Consider the following 21683-nt stretch of genomic DNA (forward strand, 5'->3'; position numbering starts at 1 on the left):
TGTTATCAGTGTATGGGCAAGGAGTAAGCTGTAAATTGAAACATAGCCGGCAGATTGCCGGAAAATAGCCGCCGCTGAGACGCTTAATGCACATCGGGATTGAAACAGAAAAAAAGGAGATAAATTGACGGAATTTTTTTCTGTTTTTTTTTATTCAGTGTCAAAAAATGTTCTAATTTGGCGCACAATTTCAATTAGATTCTAAAACTATACTTCATTCAGCTACTAAATTGAAAGCTAATAAGTTTAATTCCCATGTCAGCTAGCAAACACTAATAACCTTTTATAACCCAATTCTCAATGACTTAATGACCGGGCTTTATCGGTTTATCCCTTTTCTTTTGATTTTGGTCTTTTGACTTTGACAGTATTCACCAGATTGCGTAATTGAATGCGCAAAAGAATTTAAAATCCGTTCAGTTGAAACAGTGAGTGAAGTAAGTCAGAAGTCAAATGTGAAAGTCCTGACTTACGTAAAACGAAAAACGTGATCAAAAGGTAAAGCGAATTTTAAATGAGAGGGCCTAAATAACAGCCGTTGAGAGGCTGACGGTGGCTATTAAAAAATGGACCAATTCGGGCATTTTTCATTGAGTTTTAGTAGCAAACTGCGATCACTCGAGTTCACCTGCTTAAAATTATGGGATTTATTCCGTTTGTGCCCCATCAGTACGTTATGCAACCCCCCGTTATAGAACACGTGTTCTTGCATGGTAAGTCACAGTAAAAATATTGCACATGCTGTTGGATGGCGTAAAAAAACTATGTAATATAGTGGTGGTGTAGGCTGTTTAAGGATCGTTAAAGCATAGAAATATAGGAGCGCTGTTAAGCATTGCGCTCAAGTACGACTTACATTTAATAACATAGCCGGCAGATTGCCGGAAAATAGCCGCGATAGACGCTTGGTGCCTTTCATGAAATGAAACAAATAAAGAGATTAGATAGACAGATCGACCACCAGTCCTTTAATACACCACTAGACTTTTTGGGTTAGCTTTGCAATGTCATTTTTAGGAGACATAAGCTCTATAGAGAGAAAGCCCTAATAGGGCTTTTCAAAATTAGGATATTTTTCCGTTTGTGCCACCTCAGCTTAGTGGTCGCATATTATTTGCACCCCTCAGATGCAAATGCAATATTTTTTACACAATGACTTACTATGTAATGGCACGTACTCTGTAACTTGGGGGCGCATAACGTACCGGGGGCACAAACGGAGAAGATCCCAAAATTAATATTCGAAATCAAGAACTCAATACTCTAATAATCAAGAATTAGGGCATATATGTTTGGCACTACTTAGATGCACACTATTGGCCTTTAACAAGTAAATGCTCATAAAATTTAAAGTTCCGTAGTTGAGTTCAGAGGTCATTTTTTTGAGTGAGGTAAGTCATTGAAAAAGTGAATTCCAAGAAGTCAGAGTAAGACGAAACAAAAATCTGTTAGACGAAGTAAAAAAACATAGCAGGACAAGTCCTGAAATACAATCCAAGTAATTGAATGAAAAACAGACCTAATGAATCTGACCAGCAGATCAATTGAACAATTCCAGCCAACAAGACAAAATCTCAAAAGTTGAGAAACCAAAAGAATCAAACAAACTAACCAAAAAAACGATCATTGCTAAAACCCTTGAAGCTTTTAACATGAAAGCCGTATATGAATCATTTCAAAATACTCATTAACTCACGCAAAAACCTTGAAAGAGACGAATCTGCCTCTAAAAGTAGATAAACTGGACAAATATGACAAATGCAACAAGAAACTGAGAAGAGAAAATATAAAGTAAATTTCCAAAAATAGGGCCATATAAAAAGTCAAAACATTTTTTTGACTCTGGAGTTCTGATTTGTAAACCGTCTACAACATTTAAAAAGTTTCGTTGGCCAGTAAAGATAGTTAAATGGAAAATTTTAAATTGCAAGCTTTATTTAAAAAATTCCCTCCAATTGCAAAATTAAAAAATTGGAAACTATTTTATTGCCCCTAAAAACTATGTAGTAATATACTAGCAAATCCTATAGGAGGTTCCCTGGCCACTGAATCAAAAATTTAAAGAAAAAAATTGCAACTTTATCAAAAAAATGGTAAAAGATATTGAAATGTTGAATACCATTCCATGGCCAAAAAATGTTTTCAGTTAACTGTTAGCAAACCTTAGATGAGGTTTCTTGCCCCCTGGGGCTGGAAAACTTGAATAATGACAATAAATGTCAAGAATATTTAAAAAAAAACAAGTTTGATTTAAAAAAATTGGTAAAATTCATGAAGTTAAAATGTTTAAAGCCACTTTATTACCACTAGAAACTATGCAACAACCTATTATTAAACCCCAGAGGAACTTTTTTGACATCAAAGTCTGAAACAACACAAAAAATGACAAGAATTTTCAAACAATTTGAAAAAATTAGTATAAATTACCGTGTTTATGTTTGGAGTAGCAAAAGATATAGCGCTTAAAGTGGTCGTAAAAAGCAACTACTTCTTGCAAAGGACCTTTGTCAACTAGAATAAACCTCAATTTCAGACTGGTCTAACAAAAAATCCAAAAAATGACGAAAAAGTGCTAAAAATTTCATTATTTTAGGCTCAAAAACTCCCAAAAATGACCATTTAACCTTGAATTACGGCCTTCCCAGTAGCTTCACCACTCTGAGTACTTGAGGGACTACTAAACGTGGGCCTCTAATCAAACTTGATGCCCGCTGAACTTTACCTGTTTATCCCGTTTTGAAAGCTCAAAGTCATGAAAACAGGTGTGAAAACATCTTACAAAAATAAAAAAAAAGACAGCACCAATACAATCCAATTCTTGGATTGTAAAAAAATTAGGACCGCTATAATAGCCGCCTGGAATTGAGGACGCGGCTATTAATAAAAGATAGATAGATAGATAGATAGATAGATAGATAGATAGATAGATAGATAGATAGATGAGAGGTAGAGAATGAAATGCAGAAATGAGGAAAAAATAAAGAACGAAAGGAAGATATAAACATAGACGGCAGATTGCCGGAATAGCTGCGAAAGAATAGACCTACGTGCCATATAATAGAGATAAAAACAGATACAGATCTAAAGTGAACAAAAGAAATCGACGCCGCTCAAAAAAATAAGGTAAAAAACATTCAGCGATACATTAATAAAGCTTGTTAAAATTCATTCCGCAGAAGCCTCTTATTAGGGACCGTTACTGCACAAATGAGTTCCTTTCACCTTAAACAAACTCAAATTAAACTTAACTTTTAAAGTGCAGAAGTCATTTTGAGTGAGGTAAGTCACGTATGATCAAAATCTAATCACGCAAATAACCTAAAAACTTTCGTTAAAGCGAGTGAGAAATGACGTCACGCGCGCAAATGCCGTTAGTGAGAGGAAGAAGTCATTCAGAAAATTTGACTTTTTCAGCATTGCTGTGTGAACACATGTAAAACGAAAAAAGAGTGTCAGACGACGAAACAAAAAACCAAGAGCACCGCAATATAGCTTCGCTCAGCTTACAGCTTCGCACCTATAAAAACTAATGAAAGGAAAGAAATGAAGAACGGAAGAAAAATAAGCATGAATAAGAGTACAAAAACCGCTAAATAGCGTCTGAAACGGCTATATAACAAATAGCTCAATATAGCATACAAAATTCGAATAAATAATTGGGATGGTCAAAAAGGCTCCCAAACGTACAGTTACCTGTTAATATGGAAAAGAAAAGATAGCTGGCAGATTGCCAGAAAATAGCCGCAGTAGCTTCGTAGATCTGCAGTCTCAAAAAACAGCAAAAAAGACAGACCAAAAAAATTCGTCTTTTCATTGAAGGCTGATACGTTACATTTTGATTAAAAATCTGTATAAATTTGTGCTGCCTCTATTAGCTGCTCTCTAATTACCTTCATTTAGAGTGATACACACCCATTTGACCGTATATCTTTGAATTCAAGTAAATAAAAGTCAATTTCAATTTGAGGAAGTCATTTTTGTTAGTGAGGTAAGTCAAGTGTGACCAAAAATTTAATCAAGCAAATGAACAAAAAAAAACTCGCTCCACTAAGAGCGAAAAATGACGTCACGCACGCACTTTGGTTGAAATTGCATGAAAGAATGAACAAAAAACAGATTTGAAGTGGTTGTGACGTCATATGGCGTAACAAAAATCGCGACGACGAAATAAAAAACATACCCGGCAGACTGCCGGAAAATAGCCGCCGTTGATTCCCATAACTCTATTGGGAGTGAAAGAAAAGAAAATAGCAACAAAAATTGATTTTTGTATGAAAACATTTTAAGTGCGATATATTTTGATGTCATTTCGTAATTGAACATACTCCTGTCTCTCAGTGAGAGGCCACAGGGTCTAGTATCAATACCAATAAGCATTATAGAGAGTAACTAAAACTTATGCATTATAGAGAGTAACTAAAACAAAGTTCAAGTACCGGGCATCTAAAAATGGGCTTTATGGGTTTATCCCGTTTCTATTTCTGACTTTGATTTTTTATACTGACTCTCTTAATTTTGAGTTGCTTTGCGGCGCAGCTGCTGCTTAAAAGGACTTTGAGCAGAATGACAGAAGAGTGAAACTAGCCTAGAGAAGTCAAAAAGATTTCACGCAAAATGTCGAAAAAGCGGCAAAATGGGTAAAGCGAAAAGTTCGACGAAGTAAAAAACATAGCAGGACAAGTCCGGACGTACAATTCAAAAAATTTTCATTGACTAAACAGAAAAACTAGACCAAGAATGGACTATGAGTGAATTGAGAAAACCATTTAAAAAAATCAGATCAAAAAATAAGAAAAAAACCGAAAATCAATGTCAAAATGCCGCATGTGAACAAAAAACCACTAGCGAGAAATGAAAATTCAATTCAAACAAAAAACTAGGTCTAGAATGAGCTGTGAATGGATTGGGAAAACCATTTAGAAAAAAATCCGATTCAAAAAATCGAAAAAAAACAGTAAAAATCAGAGTGAAATTGCCGCATGTGAACAAAAAACCACTACCGAAAAACCGAATTTTGGTTCAAACACCATTTTCTCACTCTACTTTAAAATTAGAGCGAAAAAAAGTCACGCCGCAAAACCACTCGCTTTTTCGCTCCATTTCCTGTTTCGGCGTGACCAAAATCACCACTCCAATTTGACTGAATACAAAATCATGAAAATGTGTGAACAGATCTTAAAAAAAAGACAGCGCCCCAATACAATTCAAATTCTTTGAATTGTAAAAAATTAGGAGCGCTATAATAGCCGGCTGAGAAGATGAGGGCGGCTATTAATAATAGATATTTTTGAAAAAGCCGGTAAGCGACAAAAAAAATTTACATCTACCTTTCTGGCTTCCTCTCGGAAGAATACGCCGGACAAAAACATCTTACCTATTTACCCCGTCTCTGCATTGCATTTTGTTCACCAGCTTGATTTGAGCGCTTTCTTACATGCAGTTACAACAGACCGGTAAAAAAATCATCTTAATTAGTTCGTAAACGAGTCACAAAACACGAGTGCCACAATAAAGCTACATTCAACAAACAGATTCGCGTGTCTAAAAATAGCAGCACAATAATACCAAGCGCAATAGCCGACACCGCTGCGCGTCTATTAGGCACCATCTAATGCCGCATATACATAAACATACCCGGCAGATTGCCGGATAATAGCCGCCGTTGATTCCAATAAGCATGATTGGGATTGAAAGAATAGAAGATATCGAAAAAAAAAAGATTTTTGTACAAAAACATTTTTTAAGTCCGATTTATTTTGATGGCATTTCGTCGTTGAACATACTTCTGTTTCTTAGAGAGAGGCTACAGGGGCTACTATCAATACCAATAAGCATAAGAGATGGTAAGACTTATAGGAACGACGTTCAAATAGCGGGCATCTAAAATTGGGCTTTATCGGTTTATCCCGTTTCTATTTCTGACTTCAATTTTTTATTCTGACTCTGTTCATTTTGAATTGCTTTGCTGAGCAACTGATGTTCAAATTCACTTTTAGCAGAATTAAAGGAGAGAGAAACTAGCCTAGAGAAGTCAAAAAGATTTCACGCAAAATGCTGAAAAAGCGGCAAAATGGTAAAGCGAAAAAAAGTTCGACGAAGTAAAAAAAACATAGCAGGACAAGTCCTGACGTACAATTCAAAGAATTTTCATATTGACTAAACAGAAAAACTAGGCCTAGAATGGACTATGAGTGAATTGCGAAAACCATTTTTGAAAAAAAAAACAGATCAAAAAAATAAGAAAAAACAGAAAATCAATGTCAAAATGACGCATGTGAACCAAAAAAACCACTAGCGAGAAATGAAAAATTAAATCAAACAAAAAACTAGGTCTAGAATGAGCTGTGAATGGATTGGGAAAACCATTTAGAAAAAAATCCGATTCAAAAAATCGAAAAAACAGTAAAAATCAGAGTGAAATTGCCGCATGTGAACAAAAAACCACTACCGAGAAACCGAATTTTTGTTCAAACACCGTTTTCTCACTCTACTTTAAAATTAGAGAGAAAAAAATTCACGCCGCAAAACCACTCGCTTTTTCGCTCCATTTCCTGTTTCGGCGTGACCAAAATACCTATTCCAATTTGACTTCAAAAATCATGAAAATGTGTGAACAGATCTTAAAAAAAACATAGCAGGACAAGTCCTGACACAAAATTCGAAGAATTTTCATTGACTAAACAGAAAACTAGACCAATAACGGACTATTAATGGATTTGGAAAACTATTTCGAAAAAAATGCGATCCAAAAAATCCAAAAACTGTAAAAATCAAAGTGAAATTTCCGCATGTGAACAGATCTTAAAAAAAAACATAGCAGGACAAGTCCTGACACACAATTCAAAGAATTTTCATTGACTAAACAGAAAACTAGACCAATAACGGACTATTAATGGAGTTGGAAAACTATTTCGAAAAAAATGCGATCCAAAAAATCGAAAAACTGTAAAAATCAAAGTGAAATTTCCGCATGTGAACAAAACACCACTAGCGAGAAAGCGAAATTTTGTTAAACACCGTTCTCACTCTACTTTAAATTTAGAGCGAAAAAATTTCACGCCGCAAAACCACTCGCTTTTTCGCTCCACATCCTGTTTCGGCGTGACCAAAATCACTGCTCCAATTTGACTTCAAAAATCATAAAAATGTGTGAACAGATCTTGAAAAAAACATAGCCGGAAGAATTCCGTAAGTGACTCGAAGCGTCAAAACTTCACTAACAAAACTGCAATTGCAGCGGAAGCCACTATCTTTTGTATTAAACCATTAACTCACTACCTCTCCAGGTCTGCTCTAAAAATTGGTGAAACTTAAACCACTGTCACAAAGAGAAACAAAATGCAGCAAAATTTTATATCTTGAAAACGTCTGGTAACGTTCAAAAAACCGACACAATTAAAGAGGTCAAAATGGCGATAGACTGAAAAAGCTGACAAGGTTAACAATTGCCCTCAAATAATTCATGATTCTAATCTGAAAATGATCGCGAAAGCAAACGGCATATAATAATCTTAGAAACTAAGTTAAATCTTTTCAAAACAGAAAGCTCAAATTTAAGAATCAGAAAACACCTATAACTACACTTCTAATCACTGCAATTAAGACAAGAAACAACACCCACTTGTTCCTTCTTGTACATATGCTAGACAATATGATTGCATACTAATTCAAAAATAAAATTGATCATAGAAAAGACATAAGCAGAAGAATATTCAAAGGCAGAAAACGTTTAAATTAATACCAAGGCCGGAAGAAAGTTGCAGTAAATAGTCTTAAGTGGAAATTGCGGAAAAGGCTTGCTATGAAACTCTCAGTACTGCCTTACGTTGAATGAAATCAAATACAAACCAAAGAAATGACGAAAATCTAAGAAAAAGCTGAAATCATTCATTTTTAACAACTGAAAAAATCAATATACAGAAAATAAATGTAGGTGCCAAGACAAATATAGAATGATACTAACTAGAATGTGAAGAATATGACTAGAGAAGATAACTAATCATCCGATACAAAAGTACATTCTCCTGAAAAGAAAAAAAAAATAGGAAAAAGCAGAATTCATAAATACGAAAATTTAAAACATTTTGCAAAAAAAAATGGTCAAAAAACTTTTAAGACTGCATTTATGAAAAAGTTATAACTGTTTTTTCAAAACTTAACGCCGAAAAATGATTGAATTTTTATTGAAACGAAATTGAAGTCCCTCAAGTTGTACTAAAAGACTATTTCTAGCAATTAGAACCAAAATACAAACAAAAAAACTGACGAAAAATCGGAAAAAAACTACCAAAATCGGATTAGCATATGTAAATTTTATAAAACAAAATTACATCGACATAGAAAGAGGCATTGAGTATATGAATTATCAAAGGGAAGTTGCCATATTAACTGATTTTTGACAAACAGACGGTTAAAAGATCCAAAAATGAAGAAATTAATAGAAAAAAAAGCCAAGAATTAACTAAAAATCAAAAAATATGTGCCAATTTTCAACTTGAAACGTATTTTCAGGCTCTGCAAAACACTGTGGAATCAATTTCCGAGGTTGACATTTCAATATAGTATCGAATAAACTTTATTTGTATAAGAAACCAAATTGAAAGCAAAAAAATTGGGCCACTTAGTCCAAAAAACGGCTAAGAACGGTTATCTATATGTGCCATTCAGTCAAAAACTACTTTTCAAAGTCAAGAAGTCATTCACTAAACGAAGCGCATGATCAAAAAACTTCTCTCGCTTAGCGAAAATCTGTTTACCAAGACAGCTTTTCTCACTTTTGCTTTTAGGTCAAAATGCCTCGTGAACAAATCTACTTCCTGTAAAAAAAAGACCGAGAGAAAACCAATACTCCTCTTCGAGTCGTAAAAAGACAGCGCCCCAATACAATTCAAATTCTTTGAATTGTAAAAAAAAGACAGCGCCCCAATACAATTCAAATTCTTTGAATTGTAAAAAAAAGACAGCGCCCCAATACAATTGAAATTCTTTGAATTGTAAAAAAAATAGGAGCGCTATAATATCCGGCTGAGAAGATGAGGGCGGCTATTAAAAAATAAACATGTTGCGAATTTCAGTGTTACTTCCCGTCTTCGCTTGCAATTCGAACGCTATAGAAAAATAATTCCAAACATACCCGGCAGATTGCCGGAAAATAGCCGCCGTTGATTCCAATAAGCATGACTGGGATTGAAATAACAGAAGATATTGAAAAAAAAAGATTTTCGTACAAAAACATTTTTTTAAGTCCAATTTATTTTGATGGCATTTCGTAGTTGAACATACTTCTGTTTCTTAGAGAGAGGCTACAGGGGCTACTATCAATAACAATCAGCATTAGAGAGAGGTAACTAAGACTTATAGGACCGACGTTCAAATAGCGGGCATCTAAAATTGGGCTTTATGGGTTTATCCCGTTTCTATTTCTGACTTCAATTTTTTATACTGACTGTTCATTTTGAATTGCTTTGCTGAGCAACTGATGTTCAAAATCACTTTTAGCAGAATGAGAGAAGAGAGAAACTAGCCTAGAGAAGTCAAAAAGATATCACGCAAAATGTTGAAAAGGCGGCAAAATGAGGTAAAGCGAAACATTTTTTTATTCGACGAAGTAAAAAAACATAGCAGGACAAGTCCTGAAATACAATTCAAAGAATTGAATGAAAAACTTAGAAGTACTCTTCCTGACCAGCAGATCACGTGAACAATGCCAGCGAAAACAGAAACAAAATCATCTCCAAAAAAACAGAAAATTAAACAATCAAAAAAATTGAACAAAAATATACTCATTGCTAAAACTCTAGAGCTTTTACCCCTAAGGCAAAATTTGATCTCTTTAATTATACCTATTTCAAAAATATGTTCCAAACTATTTTTTGTTTCTGAAATCGGTCCAGTATTATATCTGCGATAACTGAAAGAAATTCATTGGCCCTTGAACATCGATTAACTCGAAAATGACCGAAAAATTCAAAAAAAAAAAAGAAATCAATTGCAAATTTTAACGAAATGTTACGGAAAATCGTGATATTAAAATCTTCAGAATCGTGTCTGTGTATCTAGAGGCTATTAGACGCCATCCCGTAACCCAATTCCAAGCCTTCAAAAATTCATGGGCTCAAAGACCGATAGGCAATAATTTTTAGAAAAAATTTCAAATTTCAAACAATAGAAATTCATTCAAAAAAATGTAGAAAACCATCAACTTGCCCCCTAGCAACTATCAAACCTTGGATGAGGTCAGCTGGCTACTGAGGTGAGAAAAACTGACTAAAAGACAAATGTTTTGGAAAAAACTTCAAAAAAATTGCAAATTTCATCAAGAAATTTCTAACAGTCGAAAGGTTAAATTGTTGAAAACAAAGCCATTGAAACTAACAACCATGCAGTAACTTTCATCAGACCGTGGAATAGGTTTTTTGGTACTTGAGAATTGACAAATACGAAAAACTGACCAAAACTTTAGAAAACCTTGAAAAAAATTGCAAATTTTATCAAAAATGTGCTAAAATTTGAGACATTAAAACGTTGAAAACCAATTCGTTGTTACTAGAAACCACGCAGTGCCCTATTATCAAACCTCAAAGGAGATTCCTTGGCCCCTGAAGCTGAAAAAACTCAAAAAATGACAAAAATTTTCAAAAAACTTAAAAATTGCAAAAATTAGTATCATTTTGCGTGTTTGTGTTAGTATTACCAAAACATATAGCTCATAAAATAGTCATAAAAAGTAAATTTTTCTCGAAAAAGGCCTTCGTCAACTTTTAAAAACTTCAACTTAAGACTAATCAAACAAAAAAACTAAAAAAATCACAAAATCATAAAAAAAATTGCAGCATTTTGAGCCCAAAAACTCCTAAAAACGACCTTTTAACCTTCAATTAAGGCTATCCCAGCAGCTGTACCACTCTAAGCACTTGAATGACTACTAAAGCGCTCTTTGGGCCTCTAATGAAACTTAATGCCCGCTGGGCTTTACCTGTTTATCCCGTTTTGAAAGATCAAAGTCATTGAAAAATGTGTGAACACATCTTAAAAAAAAAAAAAACACAGCGCCCCAATACAATTCAAATTCTTTGAATTGTAAAAAAAAAAATAGGAGCGCTATAATAGCCGGCTGAGAAGATGAGGGCGGCTATTAAAAATTACGCAAATGAAAAGCTTGTTTGCTTACCCTAATGGTAGATACCGAGATAAAATCAATAATTTCGCTCAACATTTGTTTTGGCAGCTATTAATAGACATGATTACCTGTCTAGATCTGTGATGGGGTCTTCCTGGAATGGAGCTAGGGTTTCCACTGATATTTGTAGTGTTGTTTGTGGTTACGTGATTGGCGGCCATATTGTGAGGTTGAGGTAAGGGTAAATTAGCCACATTCAACATGTTGCGGTACCTTTCGAAGTCACCTGAAATCACCAGTTGCAATTCATTAATTCGATAAGACAGCCACGCAAAAAATTACTCTTTAGAAACTGGGAAACGCCACCGAAATTGATCCTGTGGTTACCCCCAGTAAAAAAAGATCAAATTATGAAAAATCAAAACTAACGCGAGGAATACATCCATAGTGAGATCACCGCCCATTCTTTGTTCACAAAAGATTATCAAACACTAAAAGGTGGGAAGCATTGCTTTCAATTGACGGGCGAAGTGTTGCGCTTATTTTCTGTTTAAGTAGGAAAGCTAGCTTAAGAGAGAAAAACGGGGGAGGGGATTGTAGAATGTGTCCAAAATTGCCCTTCCGACCACGAGTATCTGCGACTTCAAGTGTTCCTTAGCAGAACCGTACACTTAAATCTTAGTAAAACTTAGAGCTGCTCAGCTACTTAATGGCCTGGGGCGTTACAAGTTCATCCCATTTCTTTTGACGAAAATGCAAATCACTCAAGCGAGTAAAAAACATAGAAAACATCCACGCAAAATTTCTTGCATCATTGCAGACAGACAGATTACCAGCGTAGCTGCGAAATAGACGTACATGCTGTAGAAAACTGATAATTCATTTTTATTTATGTCACCGATCTTAAAAGTTCGTAAGTTTTTTAAGTTGCCGAGTCTGATCAATGATCACACCAATGAGCTTAAAACTCACTTCATATCAGTTAAAGACATAACGTCACACACCTAAAAGCAGCAACAGAGTCGCATAAACGTGTAAACCTTTTTTGTAAAATTTGCGCACTGAAAAGATAGAAAATACAGAAAATCGTCAGACGGCGAAATCAAAACCACATAATCCAGGTGAAGTGATGGGTTCAAACACTAAGCAATACCCTTAAAACACCATGAACATGTCTCTTGAACAGGCTCTCTGAAAAGCATTCTTGGATACTGGTAGGCCGTAAGGCCCTAAAAAGCGCTACCTGTTTATCCCGTTTTCGAGGCCGAAATGTCCAAAGGATGCCATCCAAAAATGATCCAGCGCAAACTTGCAGTAAAGACCAAAGGACTAATATAATTGGAACAAATTTTGTTTGAGAGAATTTGAACAGGACAGCAAAAATTTATAAAAAATAACTTTTCAACTATCAAAAGGCAGACAGAAATGAGAAGGAATGGGATTGGAAAACTGGCTCAAAATAAAACAATCTCAAAAATTCGAAAAAACATTAAAAACAAGACAAAACGCCGACGAAAACCTCCAACGAGCAAGCAGACTTTTGTTCACAGACCGTTCTCTCACTTTACTTGAATGTTAGAGCGCAAAAACTAACGACGCAAAAACACCGCCAATTCTTTGTTACAAATGAGTATCAAAAACCTACTACGGTCGGAAGAATTGCTTTCGAACGACGGGCGAAGGATTGGGTTTAATTTCTGTTTAAGTAGGAAAGCTAGCTTGAGAGACGAAAAAACGGTGGAGGCGATTGTAGAACGTGGTGTCCAAAGTTGCCCTTCCAAACACGAATATCTGCGACTTCAAGCGTTCTGTAGAAAACTGAAAAAAAAAATATTTTTTTTATGTCACCGATCTAAAAGTTCGTATGTTATATAAGTGGCCAGGCTTTATTATTAGCTGCCTTCATTGAATTAAAGTAAAGAAAAGTCGATTTGAGAGTGAGGAATTCATTTTTGAGAGTGAGGTAAGTCACGTGTGACCAAAAAATTAATCACGCAAATGAACAAAAAATCTCTCCACTAAGAATGAAAAATGACGTCACGCACGCAAATCAGTAAAAAATCTGTCAAGCGAAGAATTGCAAAAAAAAACATAACCGACGAACGTCAGAGCGAATTGCTCTGAAACGACCGGCGTACGGTTCACCGAAGGGAGGGAAGTCAACCTCTAAAAGCCGACCTTCACACCATAACTGTCTCCGAAACAGTTTCTGTGAATCGCATATTTTGGACTAGTGAGCTGAAAAAATCTAAGAGAACTCAATGCCCACTGGGCGCTACCTATTTATTCTAATTTTGAGGACAGAAAGTTAAATTGGTCAGAAAAACAATCGGTCAAGCGAAAAATCACATTAAATAAAAACCAACAGGAATAATATAAATGCTACAAACTTTGTTTGAGAGCAATTAATCTCGCAAGTAAACAAAAAATTCTCCCCGTAGGAGTGCAAAAATACGTCACGCCGGCAATTAAGTTGAAATCGCATAAAAAATAATAAAACGCAGGTTGGTCGCCACAAACATCGTAAAAATAATCTTGACAAAATAGAAAACCAAGAGGAGGCCAATAATGGCGACAGCTATCGCATTGCGCTTCTTAAAAATGTGAGAAGAGATCTTTAAAGATAGCCGGCAGATTACCGAAATAGCTGTTATATTAACTTGCGCGCCGTAATAAATGCGATAGAAACAGATACAGATATAAGTTGAAAATGTTATCAACGCCGCTCAAAAAGCTATGTCAAAAATATTGAGGGATAAATAAAAAGCTTGTAAAAATTCGATCCGTAGAAGCCTTATTATTAGGTACCTTTATTACAAATATGAGTTTCTTCGACTTTAAACAAATTCCAATTAAGTAATAAAGTTATAAGTTAACTTTATTGATTAAGTAATAAATTTAAGTTAAAAAGTGGAAAAGTCATTTTATTGAGTGTGGTAAGTCACATAAGATCAAAATCTCATCAAACAAATGACCAAACTTTGCTTGTGAGTTAAAAATGATGTCACGCGAACAAATTCCGTTAGTAGAAAAACTCATTAAGAAAATTTGACATTGTCAGGTTTGCTGTGTGAACAAACGTAAAACTAAAAATCAGACGAAGACAAAGCAGGACAAGTTTTGACACAATTCACAGAACTTTCATTGAATAAACAGAAAACTAGACCTAGAATGGACCATGAACGGCTCAGGAAAACCACTTAGGAAAAAAAATATGGATAAAAATTGAAAAAAAACCAGTTAAAAACAATGTAATAATTCCGCGTGTGAACAAAAACACTAGGGAAAACGAATTTTTGTTGAAACACCGTTTTCTAACTCAACTTTAAAACTAAAGCAAAAAAAATTCACGCCACAAAACCACTCGCTTCTTCACTCCGCATCCTGTTGCGGCGTGAGCAAAATCATCACTTCAACTTGACTTCAAAAATTGTGAAAATCTGAACAGATCTTACAAAAGACAGCGCGCGCCCCAATGCGCAAATTCTTTGAATTTTAAAACATGGCCGGAAGAGTTTTCGAATGGTGAAAGAAATACGATTAAATTTTACTCAACTAGTTCCTACTAAAAGCAAAACCAATAAAAAGTGAAATAGCCCATAAAACCAACTGAACCAAAAAATTACACTACTACCATATAAAACAAGTCAAATCATTAGTACGGAATTGAAACCATCAAAGTACGCGAGCAGCAAAAATCAAGCCATGTTAGGCACCCAAAACTTTATTTACGAAGAAAAACGAAGACTGCAAGAAATAGCTAAAAAAAACGATACAAAATTGATAATTTCCGTAAGATCTCAAATCTAAACAAATTTACAATATAAAACAGTAATCAATGGCTAACTAAATAAACTTTCTCGCTTTAACTATTAACAATAGTTGTCGCTTTAAATCACAATGAACGCAATAAAACTAGACAAGGACAAAAAAAATCAAATCGAAATTAATCATTAAAAAGACTAAAGAGACAAAACAATAATCAAACGCAAAAAGTCGAATGTTACCAAAACAGCCTAAAGAATATTCGCAGCAAGAGTGCCGATCGTAATCTTTAAGCATGAAGCAAGCAAAACCTCAGTGCCATATCATATGGAAGAAAATCAATTGCGAACAAAAAAACTTTAAAAAGTCAAAGGAAAGGACAAAAAAGTTTAGTTCAAATCGATAATTTTCAATTTATTAAAGGCAGAGCGAATAAAACTATAGGTCTTAGGAGAATGTTAGCAAGAAACAGGACAGAATGCGGAGAAATATAATGTGAGAACTCTAATTAAAAATCATAATAAAATACTGCTAAAAAACATGCATTTTTTCCTATTAGGCAATCGTGATTCAAGAACATTACATATCCATCTTCCTGTCTCAGTATGAATTGAAAACAGCTCAATTCCGAAACAATAAAACAATAAAAAAAAGATGTTCAAAATATGGTAAAAATTTTCACTGAATTTTAAAGAGTTATTGCCAAAAACAATTCAATTAGCAACAAAACGAAACCAAAAACACCGATTATGCACCAAAAGACTTTTTAGTTTAAACAAGCCCAAAGTACAAATAAAAGAATCAGAAAACTTTAACAAAAACCGCCAAAAACGGATTAGAATGCGAAGAATTTTATAAAACAAACACACAAACACATATGACAAAAAACTTTTCAAGTTGAATGTTTAGAAATTGACAAAAAACTGTGCTTGAAGCGTTTTACACCGGAACGCGAACCCTTTTCCCATACTATAAAGTTGCATTATATCTCAGTTAAAAAAACTATGAATTTTGAGTAATTTTTTTTCGAACACTTACCATTTATTTGTTAAGTAAGGTGCATTATTTACAAAATTGATTGTGGTAACAACGTCAAGTCATGGACATTGGAGAGTCTTCAAGTAATTTTGCAAACGACACATCAGGTATGAGTGGTGATACAAATCTGTCAAAAAAATCTTTTGATGAATTATCAAAAATTGTTGGTCTGGTCGAAACTAATAAGAATCAGGAATTAAAAATTCAAGAGTTGGAAAAAAGCAGCAAGAGATGAACGATCGCTTGAGAGCACAAGAAAGTTATACTAGCAAACACTGTGTGATCATTTGTAATCCACCATTCGATTGAAAAGATCAACGGAATGTGCTTAAATATACTTTAATTTTTTTTGATAAATATCTTGAAATCAAACTGCGGGAGGACCGAAGAAAAGCCTGCCATATTCTTCCTGGCACGGGGTCACATGTTTGCCCTGACTCAGTAATATGCAAGTTCGTGTATTTTGACGAAAAAGATCGAGTATTTGGGGCCAAAAGAAAATTGAAAAAGTTGATGAACCCACTGAACAATTTGAACATGTATATCAACGAGAGGCTACCAAAGCATGAAGCGCAAATCAACCGTGAAGCTAAAAAGATGGGCATGATTACATCCACTAAAAACTGTGCAGTATCCGTAATGGTCCGGAATTCTCAAAACGAAACTTCGTTCCAACCCGTTAACTATGTCAACGACCTCAATAAAGTCAAAAATGCCGTGTTGAGAGACCCGGCCAGAGAAAAACCAAAGTTTGGCACTAATTACTATCGAACGGTAACATCAAACGAACAAGAAAAATATTCTCCTGAAATGAAAAAGCAGAGGAAATACTAAACTGGAAAAAATCCTGCCACATTTCTAAAATTCAATAATTTTTGTTTATAATAATTTGAAAATTTGAAGCTGTAACTTTGATTTCTATCCAGTACCAGTACTTCACTTTATTGTAGAAAAGTGGCTCATGCAAAATTTAAATGTGACATTTAGTGCCTTCCACTAGCAACTAGCTGCAATAAACGCAGCCTGCCTCTTTTCGGCTAGGGTTTTTTTTCACTTTTTTCTCTTTTTTTTTTAATTGAGGTTCTTTTCATTAAACTTTAAAATGTTCCGCCTTAGTGCTCGCGATATCCGCAGCCTAAAGCAGGACATAATTTTTTAACAGTGCTGAATAGAACATCAGGAGGAACAAAAGTCTTGCGATATACGCAGATTAGTTGTTTACAGCTCGAGATTCATTTCCAGTCGTTTGGAATTTGTGATATTCGCAAATAACGAATGACAACTGATAATGAATCCTCGAGAAAACCAGAAAAGTTTATCAAATACCGACTGGAAACATGTTTTTTGTGATATTAGCCGAAAACGTGTCAACCAGTCGGTGTTCTTTCGTTTTGATTTGATAACCGTGTAAAAAAAAGAATGCAGAGGGAGTTTTTACAATAAACGAGTGGTAAAAGTGTTCTAATTCAGTTAAGAGCTTGCAATAATTTAAACGATGAAAAAAATATTCTGTTGCAGAACATCAGATCAATCTATAAAAATTTAAATCATTTCGAGGTTTTTTTGGCGCAACAAGAAACACAGCCATTGGCTATATGCCTAACCGAAACGTGGCTAAAAGATGACAGCAACATCAAATGTTTATCGCTTAGTAGTTACCAGCTGCTTGATACAAGCAACCGCCAATTAGGAAAAGGAGGAGTTGCAATATTTGTGAGGGAAGGCGTGGTGAAAACGGTTCTACAGAAATTTTCAAGTAGGAACTGTCAATTGCTAACAATCCAAATTGAACGCAAAAATTATGAAAACGATCTCGTTTTAACTGTTATATACCTCAAACCTAATACAAGTTTGCCGGAGTTGTCAAAAACTTTCCAGGAATATTTTGAAAGAATAACACTCAAGCCAAAACAGATGCATCTATGTGTGAAGATTTAAATATTGATCACTCAAAAACAAATGCAAAATTTTTGACTTTAGAAAATGTTCTCGGAGGGTATGATCTCAACAATATGTCTCTGACAGGATTCACCAGGGAGACCATTAATTCTCAAACAAGAATTGATATAGTATATTGCTCACAGGAAGTGAAAGTTGAAGTTCTAAAATCTACAATAACCGATCACTACACTGTTAAAACTGAACTAGACGAGGAAATGAAAGAATCGGGTTTAAGAATGCAACAGTACTACAGACATTGGGCTATTCTAGAAAACAATTCTGTTTTAGAAAAGCCAGTGTTCAAACTGAAACACAAATTACAAGGTTTTTCAAGATAATTTTTGTCTCTTGGAGTGCGACTCATCATTTGAAAAATTTCCACAAACTATTGTTGATGAAATAAAACATTATGTGCCAGAGAAGAAATCAAAGGCTCTCAGACATAAGTCATGGATTGATAACTCAATTAAAAACCTTGCAGCAAAAAAGCAAAAATTTTATCAAAGATACATGCAACAGAAAACAAATGATAATAAAAAGAGATTTAATAAAATTAGCAATTTGTTACAGAAAAGAGTGCTCGAAAAAAGGAGAAACTTTTGTCAAACGTGTTTAGTCAGGAACGCCAAGTGTACTACCAAAACATTCTTCAATGCTGTCAAAAGTTTAGGAGGAGACTCACAAAAAAACAACAAGCTACTTTAACGCAGGAAGAGACTGAAAATTTCAACAAATTTTTTACCACCATCGGAAAAACGTTAGCTGATAAACTGGTTCCAAAAGGAGAAAACAACACAAAAAACAGAATTGTCAATAGCATATTTCTACACAAAATCAGCGCAAAAGAGCTATCCCTGGCAATCAGAAACCTGAAAAATAAATACAGCTCAGATTTTGATGGACTCAACAATTTTATACTCAAGAAAATACAGTTTGCTATTGTCCCGACTCTTATCTATTTGGTCAACAAATGTTTTGAAAACAGCGTTTTCCCGAACTGCTTAAAGAAAGCCGTACTTATTCCACTGTATAAAAAAGGAGATCCTAAAGTTGCTGAAAATTACAGACCAATCAGTTTGCTGCCAACAATAGGAAAACTGATTGAGAAATTGGTTCAGAAAAGAACGCTAAATTTTTTGAAAAATTCAAACTTCTAAACAAATATCAATTTGGGTTTAGGCCAAAAAAGTGCACTGTTGAAGCCTTGATATCTTTTATCGAGAGCGTCAGGCAAGAGTGGGAGGATGGTATTACAGAAACTAAAGCTGTGTTCATCGATCTCAAAAAAGCAATTGATACAGTTAAACATAGTATTCTTTTGGACAAACTAAACAACTTGGAATTGAGGGGTCACATGCAAAGTTTTTTGAAATCTTATCTGAGCAAAAGGCAGCAATGTGTAAATACAGGAGATGTGTACTCCAATTTTGCGGAAGTCGATTATGGGGTACCACAAGGGTCAGTACTTGGACCACTTCTTTTTCTTGTGTATATCAACGACATAGATGATTACTGAAGTCAGAACTGTTTGACCTTATACGCTGACGACACTGTTGTTAAACAAAAAGGGGAATCAACAACTGAAATTTTCAGCCAATCTTTGAACCTGGTTAGTGATTACCTCATGAAAAACAAACTGACTATGAACTACGAAAAAACTTGTTTTATTAGCACGAAAGCCAGACGGAAAAATTCAAAGCAACAAATAAAGATGAAAGAAATAAACCTAACACAGAGATCGTCACTGAAAAACTTAGGTATAGAATTGGATGACAATCTGAATTTCGGCGAACATATTAAAAACCTTTGCTCGAAACTGAACAAATTCTCAGGACTTTTTTACCGGCTCAGATCGATTTTAACTGTTAAAGAAATGGTATTAACATACAAAGTTTATGTCCAGCCTGTTGTGAGCTATGGCGTACTAGACTACAGAACAAGTAACAAAACATTAATTTTGCCACTTGAGTCGAAAATAAAACGAATTACACGAATTATTATTAATAAACCTAAATCAACCTCCACTGGCCTGGAACGCGAATCAAATCACATTTATTCAATTAGAGTCATGCACCTTTTTGAACTGTTGAAAAATTAGCTGAAATTTTAAGAGCAGAATGCCATATTGATTGTCTCAAAAACGTAATTACTAGAAAAGAAATTGAAACACTGCAAGCAAAAAGAGTCCAATCAAAGCAACTCAAAACTGCAAACGAAAGCAGCGGCCTAAGTCCTAAAAGATTAGGAGTAAGAATACGAAAATTGCTTAACTTCATTTTAAAATTTTATCCTAATTTTGTTTTAGAAGTGCAACATCTGAGTGCAAGAGAACTTAAGCAATTGTCATCTAGTTTCAGGGACAATTTTTTCGTAAACAACTTAGAAGTGTTTGCTTTGTTTTATTAACAAAAACTCCATAGATCTCATAAAATTCAAAATAAGGTTTTGAGGTTTCCCCCTATTTTCTCTTAACATGATACGCCACGCATTCACAACTTGCTCATAGTAAAGGTACTGGTCATCGCTAGACTAGGAACTTCTGGACCTATTGATGACCTGTCGAGTAGATTTGCTATTTTGGTACATAATTTATACCATATGTTTTGCAAACAAGTGTACATCCTACTCGAAAACAATTTATTATTATTATTACTCCAAACAAAAAAATGAGAAATATGGGCCAATTTTGCAGTTGAAACGAGTTATTAAGCTCACAGAAACATTGTGGTATCGATTTTTGATGGTTGCACAATCAAGCGGCATCGATCAAAATTTACTTCCAAATAAACCAAGTTACAATAAAATTGGGCCAAATGAACGAAAACACGGCTTGAAACTGTCATCTATATGCGGTAATCTCTCAAACTCTTTTCAAGGTCCAAAAGTCATTCACTGAACGCAACGCATGAACAAAAACTTCTCTCGCTCAGAAAACGTTACTTCACACGGCAACTTTTCCCACTTTCACTATTAGGTCAAAACGCCACCTGAACAAATAGTACTTGCGGTAAAAAACTTAAGAAAACCAATACTCATCTTCGAGTCGTAAAAAACCAAGAGAAGGCCAATAATAGCACAAACGGTTGCTTTGTGGCTCTTAAAGAGATCTTTTAAAAAAGAAAGCCCCGATTGCAATTATATTCTTTAAATGGGAAACAGCGAAGAGCAACACAATATAGCTTTGCTCAGCTCACAGCTTCAAAGCTATGATAAGAAAGAAACATTTTCACGAGAATTGCTTCAAACTTCGTTCGAGAGTAATCGGGGAAGGAAACACTTCCGTTCAACTATTGAACTCAACATCTTCATACAACACAGGTATCCAGAACAACTCACAACAGATGATTACAGACAGAAATGAATCGTACCTGATCCGACTTCAATGTAGAATGGGTAGGAGCTGCCTGCACTTCCTACACTACTTATTGAGTCTCCACTGTCACTCTTTGCACGATCTCCTCTGTTCAGCTTGTTACTTCCAACCGCCGAGCCTGAAAAACAACTTAGTCAAAAAATCAACGAACGAAAAGATAAGACATAAGCTGCAGATTCCCATTTAATTTTGACAAATAGGAACTGTTTCCTCTACCCCTTAATTTTGACTATGTAACTGATATTTAATACCCTTATAATGGTAATGTGTAATCCCTCCTCTTATTAGGCTATACAAACTATGATTACTGCAGAAATCTACTTTCAACTACTACAACTTCTATAATCACAACAACTTCAACTCAGCCAGCTCACAAATTGTAATGGAAAATGTTCACGGGAAAAAGGATACAGTTACCAATATTGTTCCGAAGTAATAGAAAATCAA

At 34.7% G+C, this 21683-nt stretch overlaps 1 protein-coding gene across 1 annotated transcript in view; it reads right to left on the minus strand.

The window, feature by feature from the left end:
- Positions 1–21683, minus strand: part of LOC142354317 (BCAS3 microtubule associated cell migration factor-like) — a 128338-nt gene that overhangs the window by 8285 nt on the left and 98370 nt on the right. The window contains exons 16-17 of the mRNA XM_075406585.1: positions 21232–21354; positions 11248–11405 (exon numbers count right to left, since the gene is read on the minus strand). Coding sequence (XP_075262700.1) covers positions 11248–11405; positions 21232–21354 — 281 coding nt within the window. The remainder of the gene's footprint in view (positions 1–11247; positions 11406–21231; positions 21355–21683) is intronic.

The sequence above is a fragment of the Convolutriloba macropyga genome, chromosome 15 (assembly GCF_964194025.1).
Source record: "Convolutriloba macropyga chromosome 15, txConMacr16.3, whole genome shotgun sequence".
Lineage (NCBI taxonomy): Eukaryota > Metazoa > Xenacoelomorpha > Acoela > Convolutidae > Convolutriloba > Convolutriloba macropyga.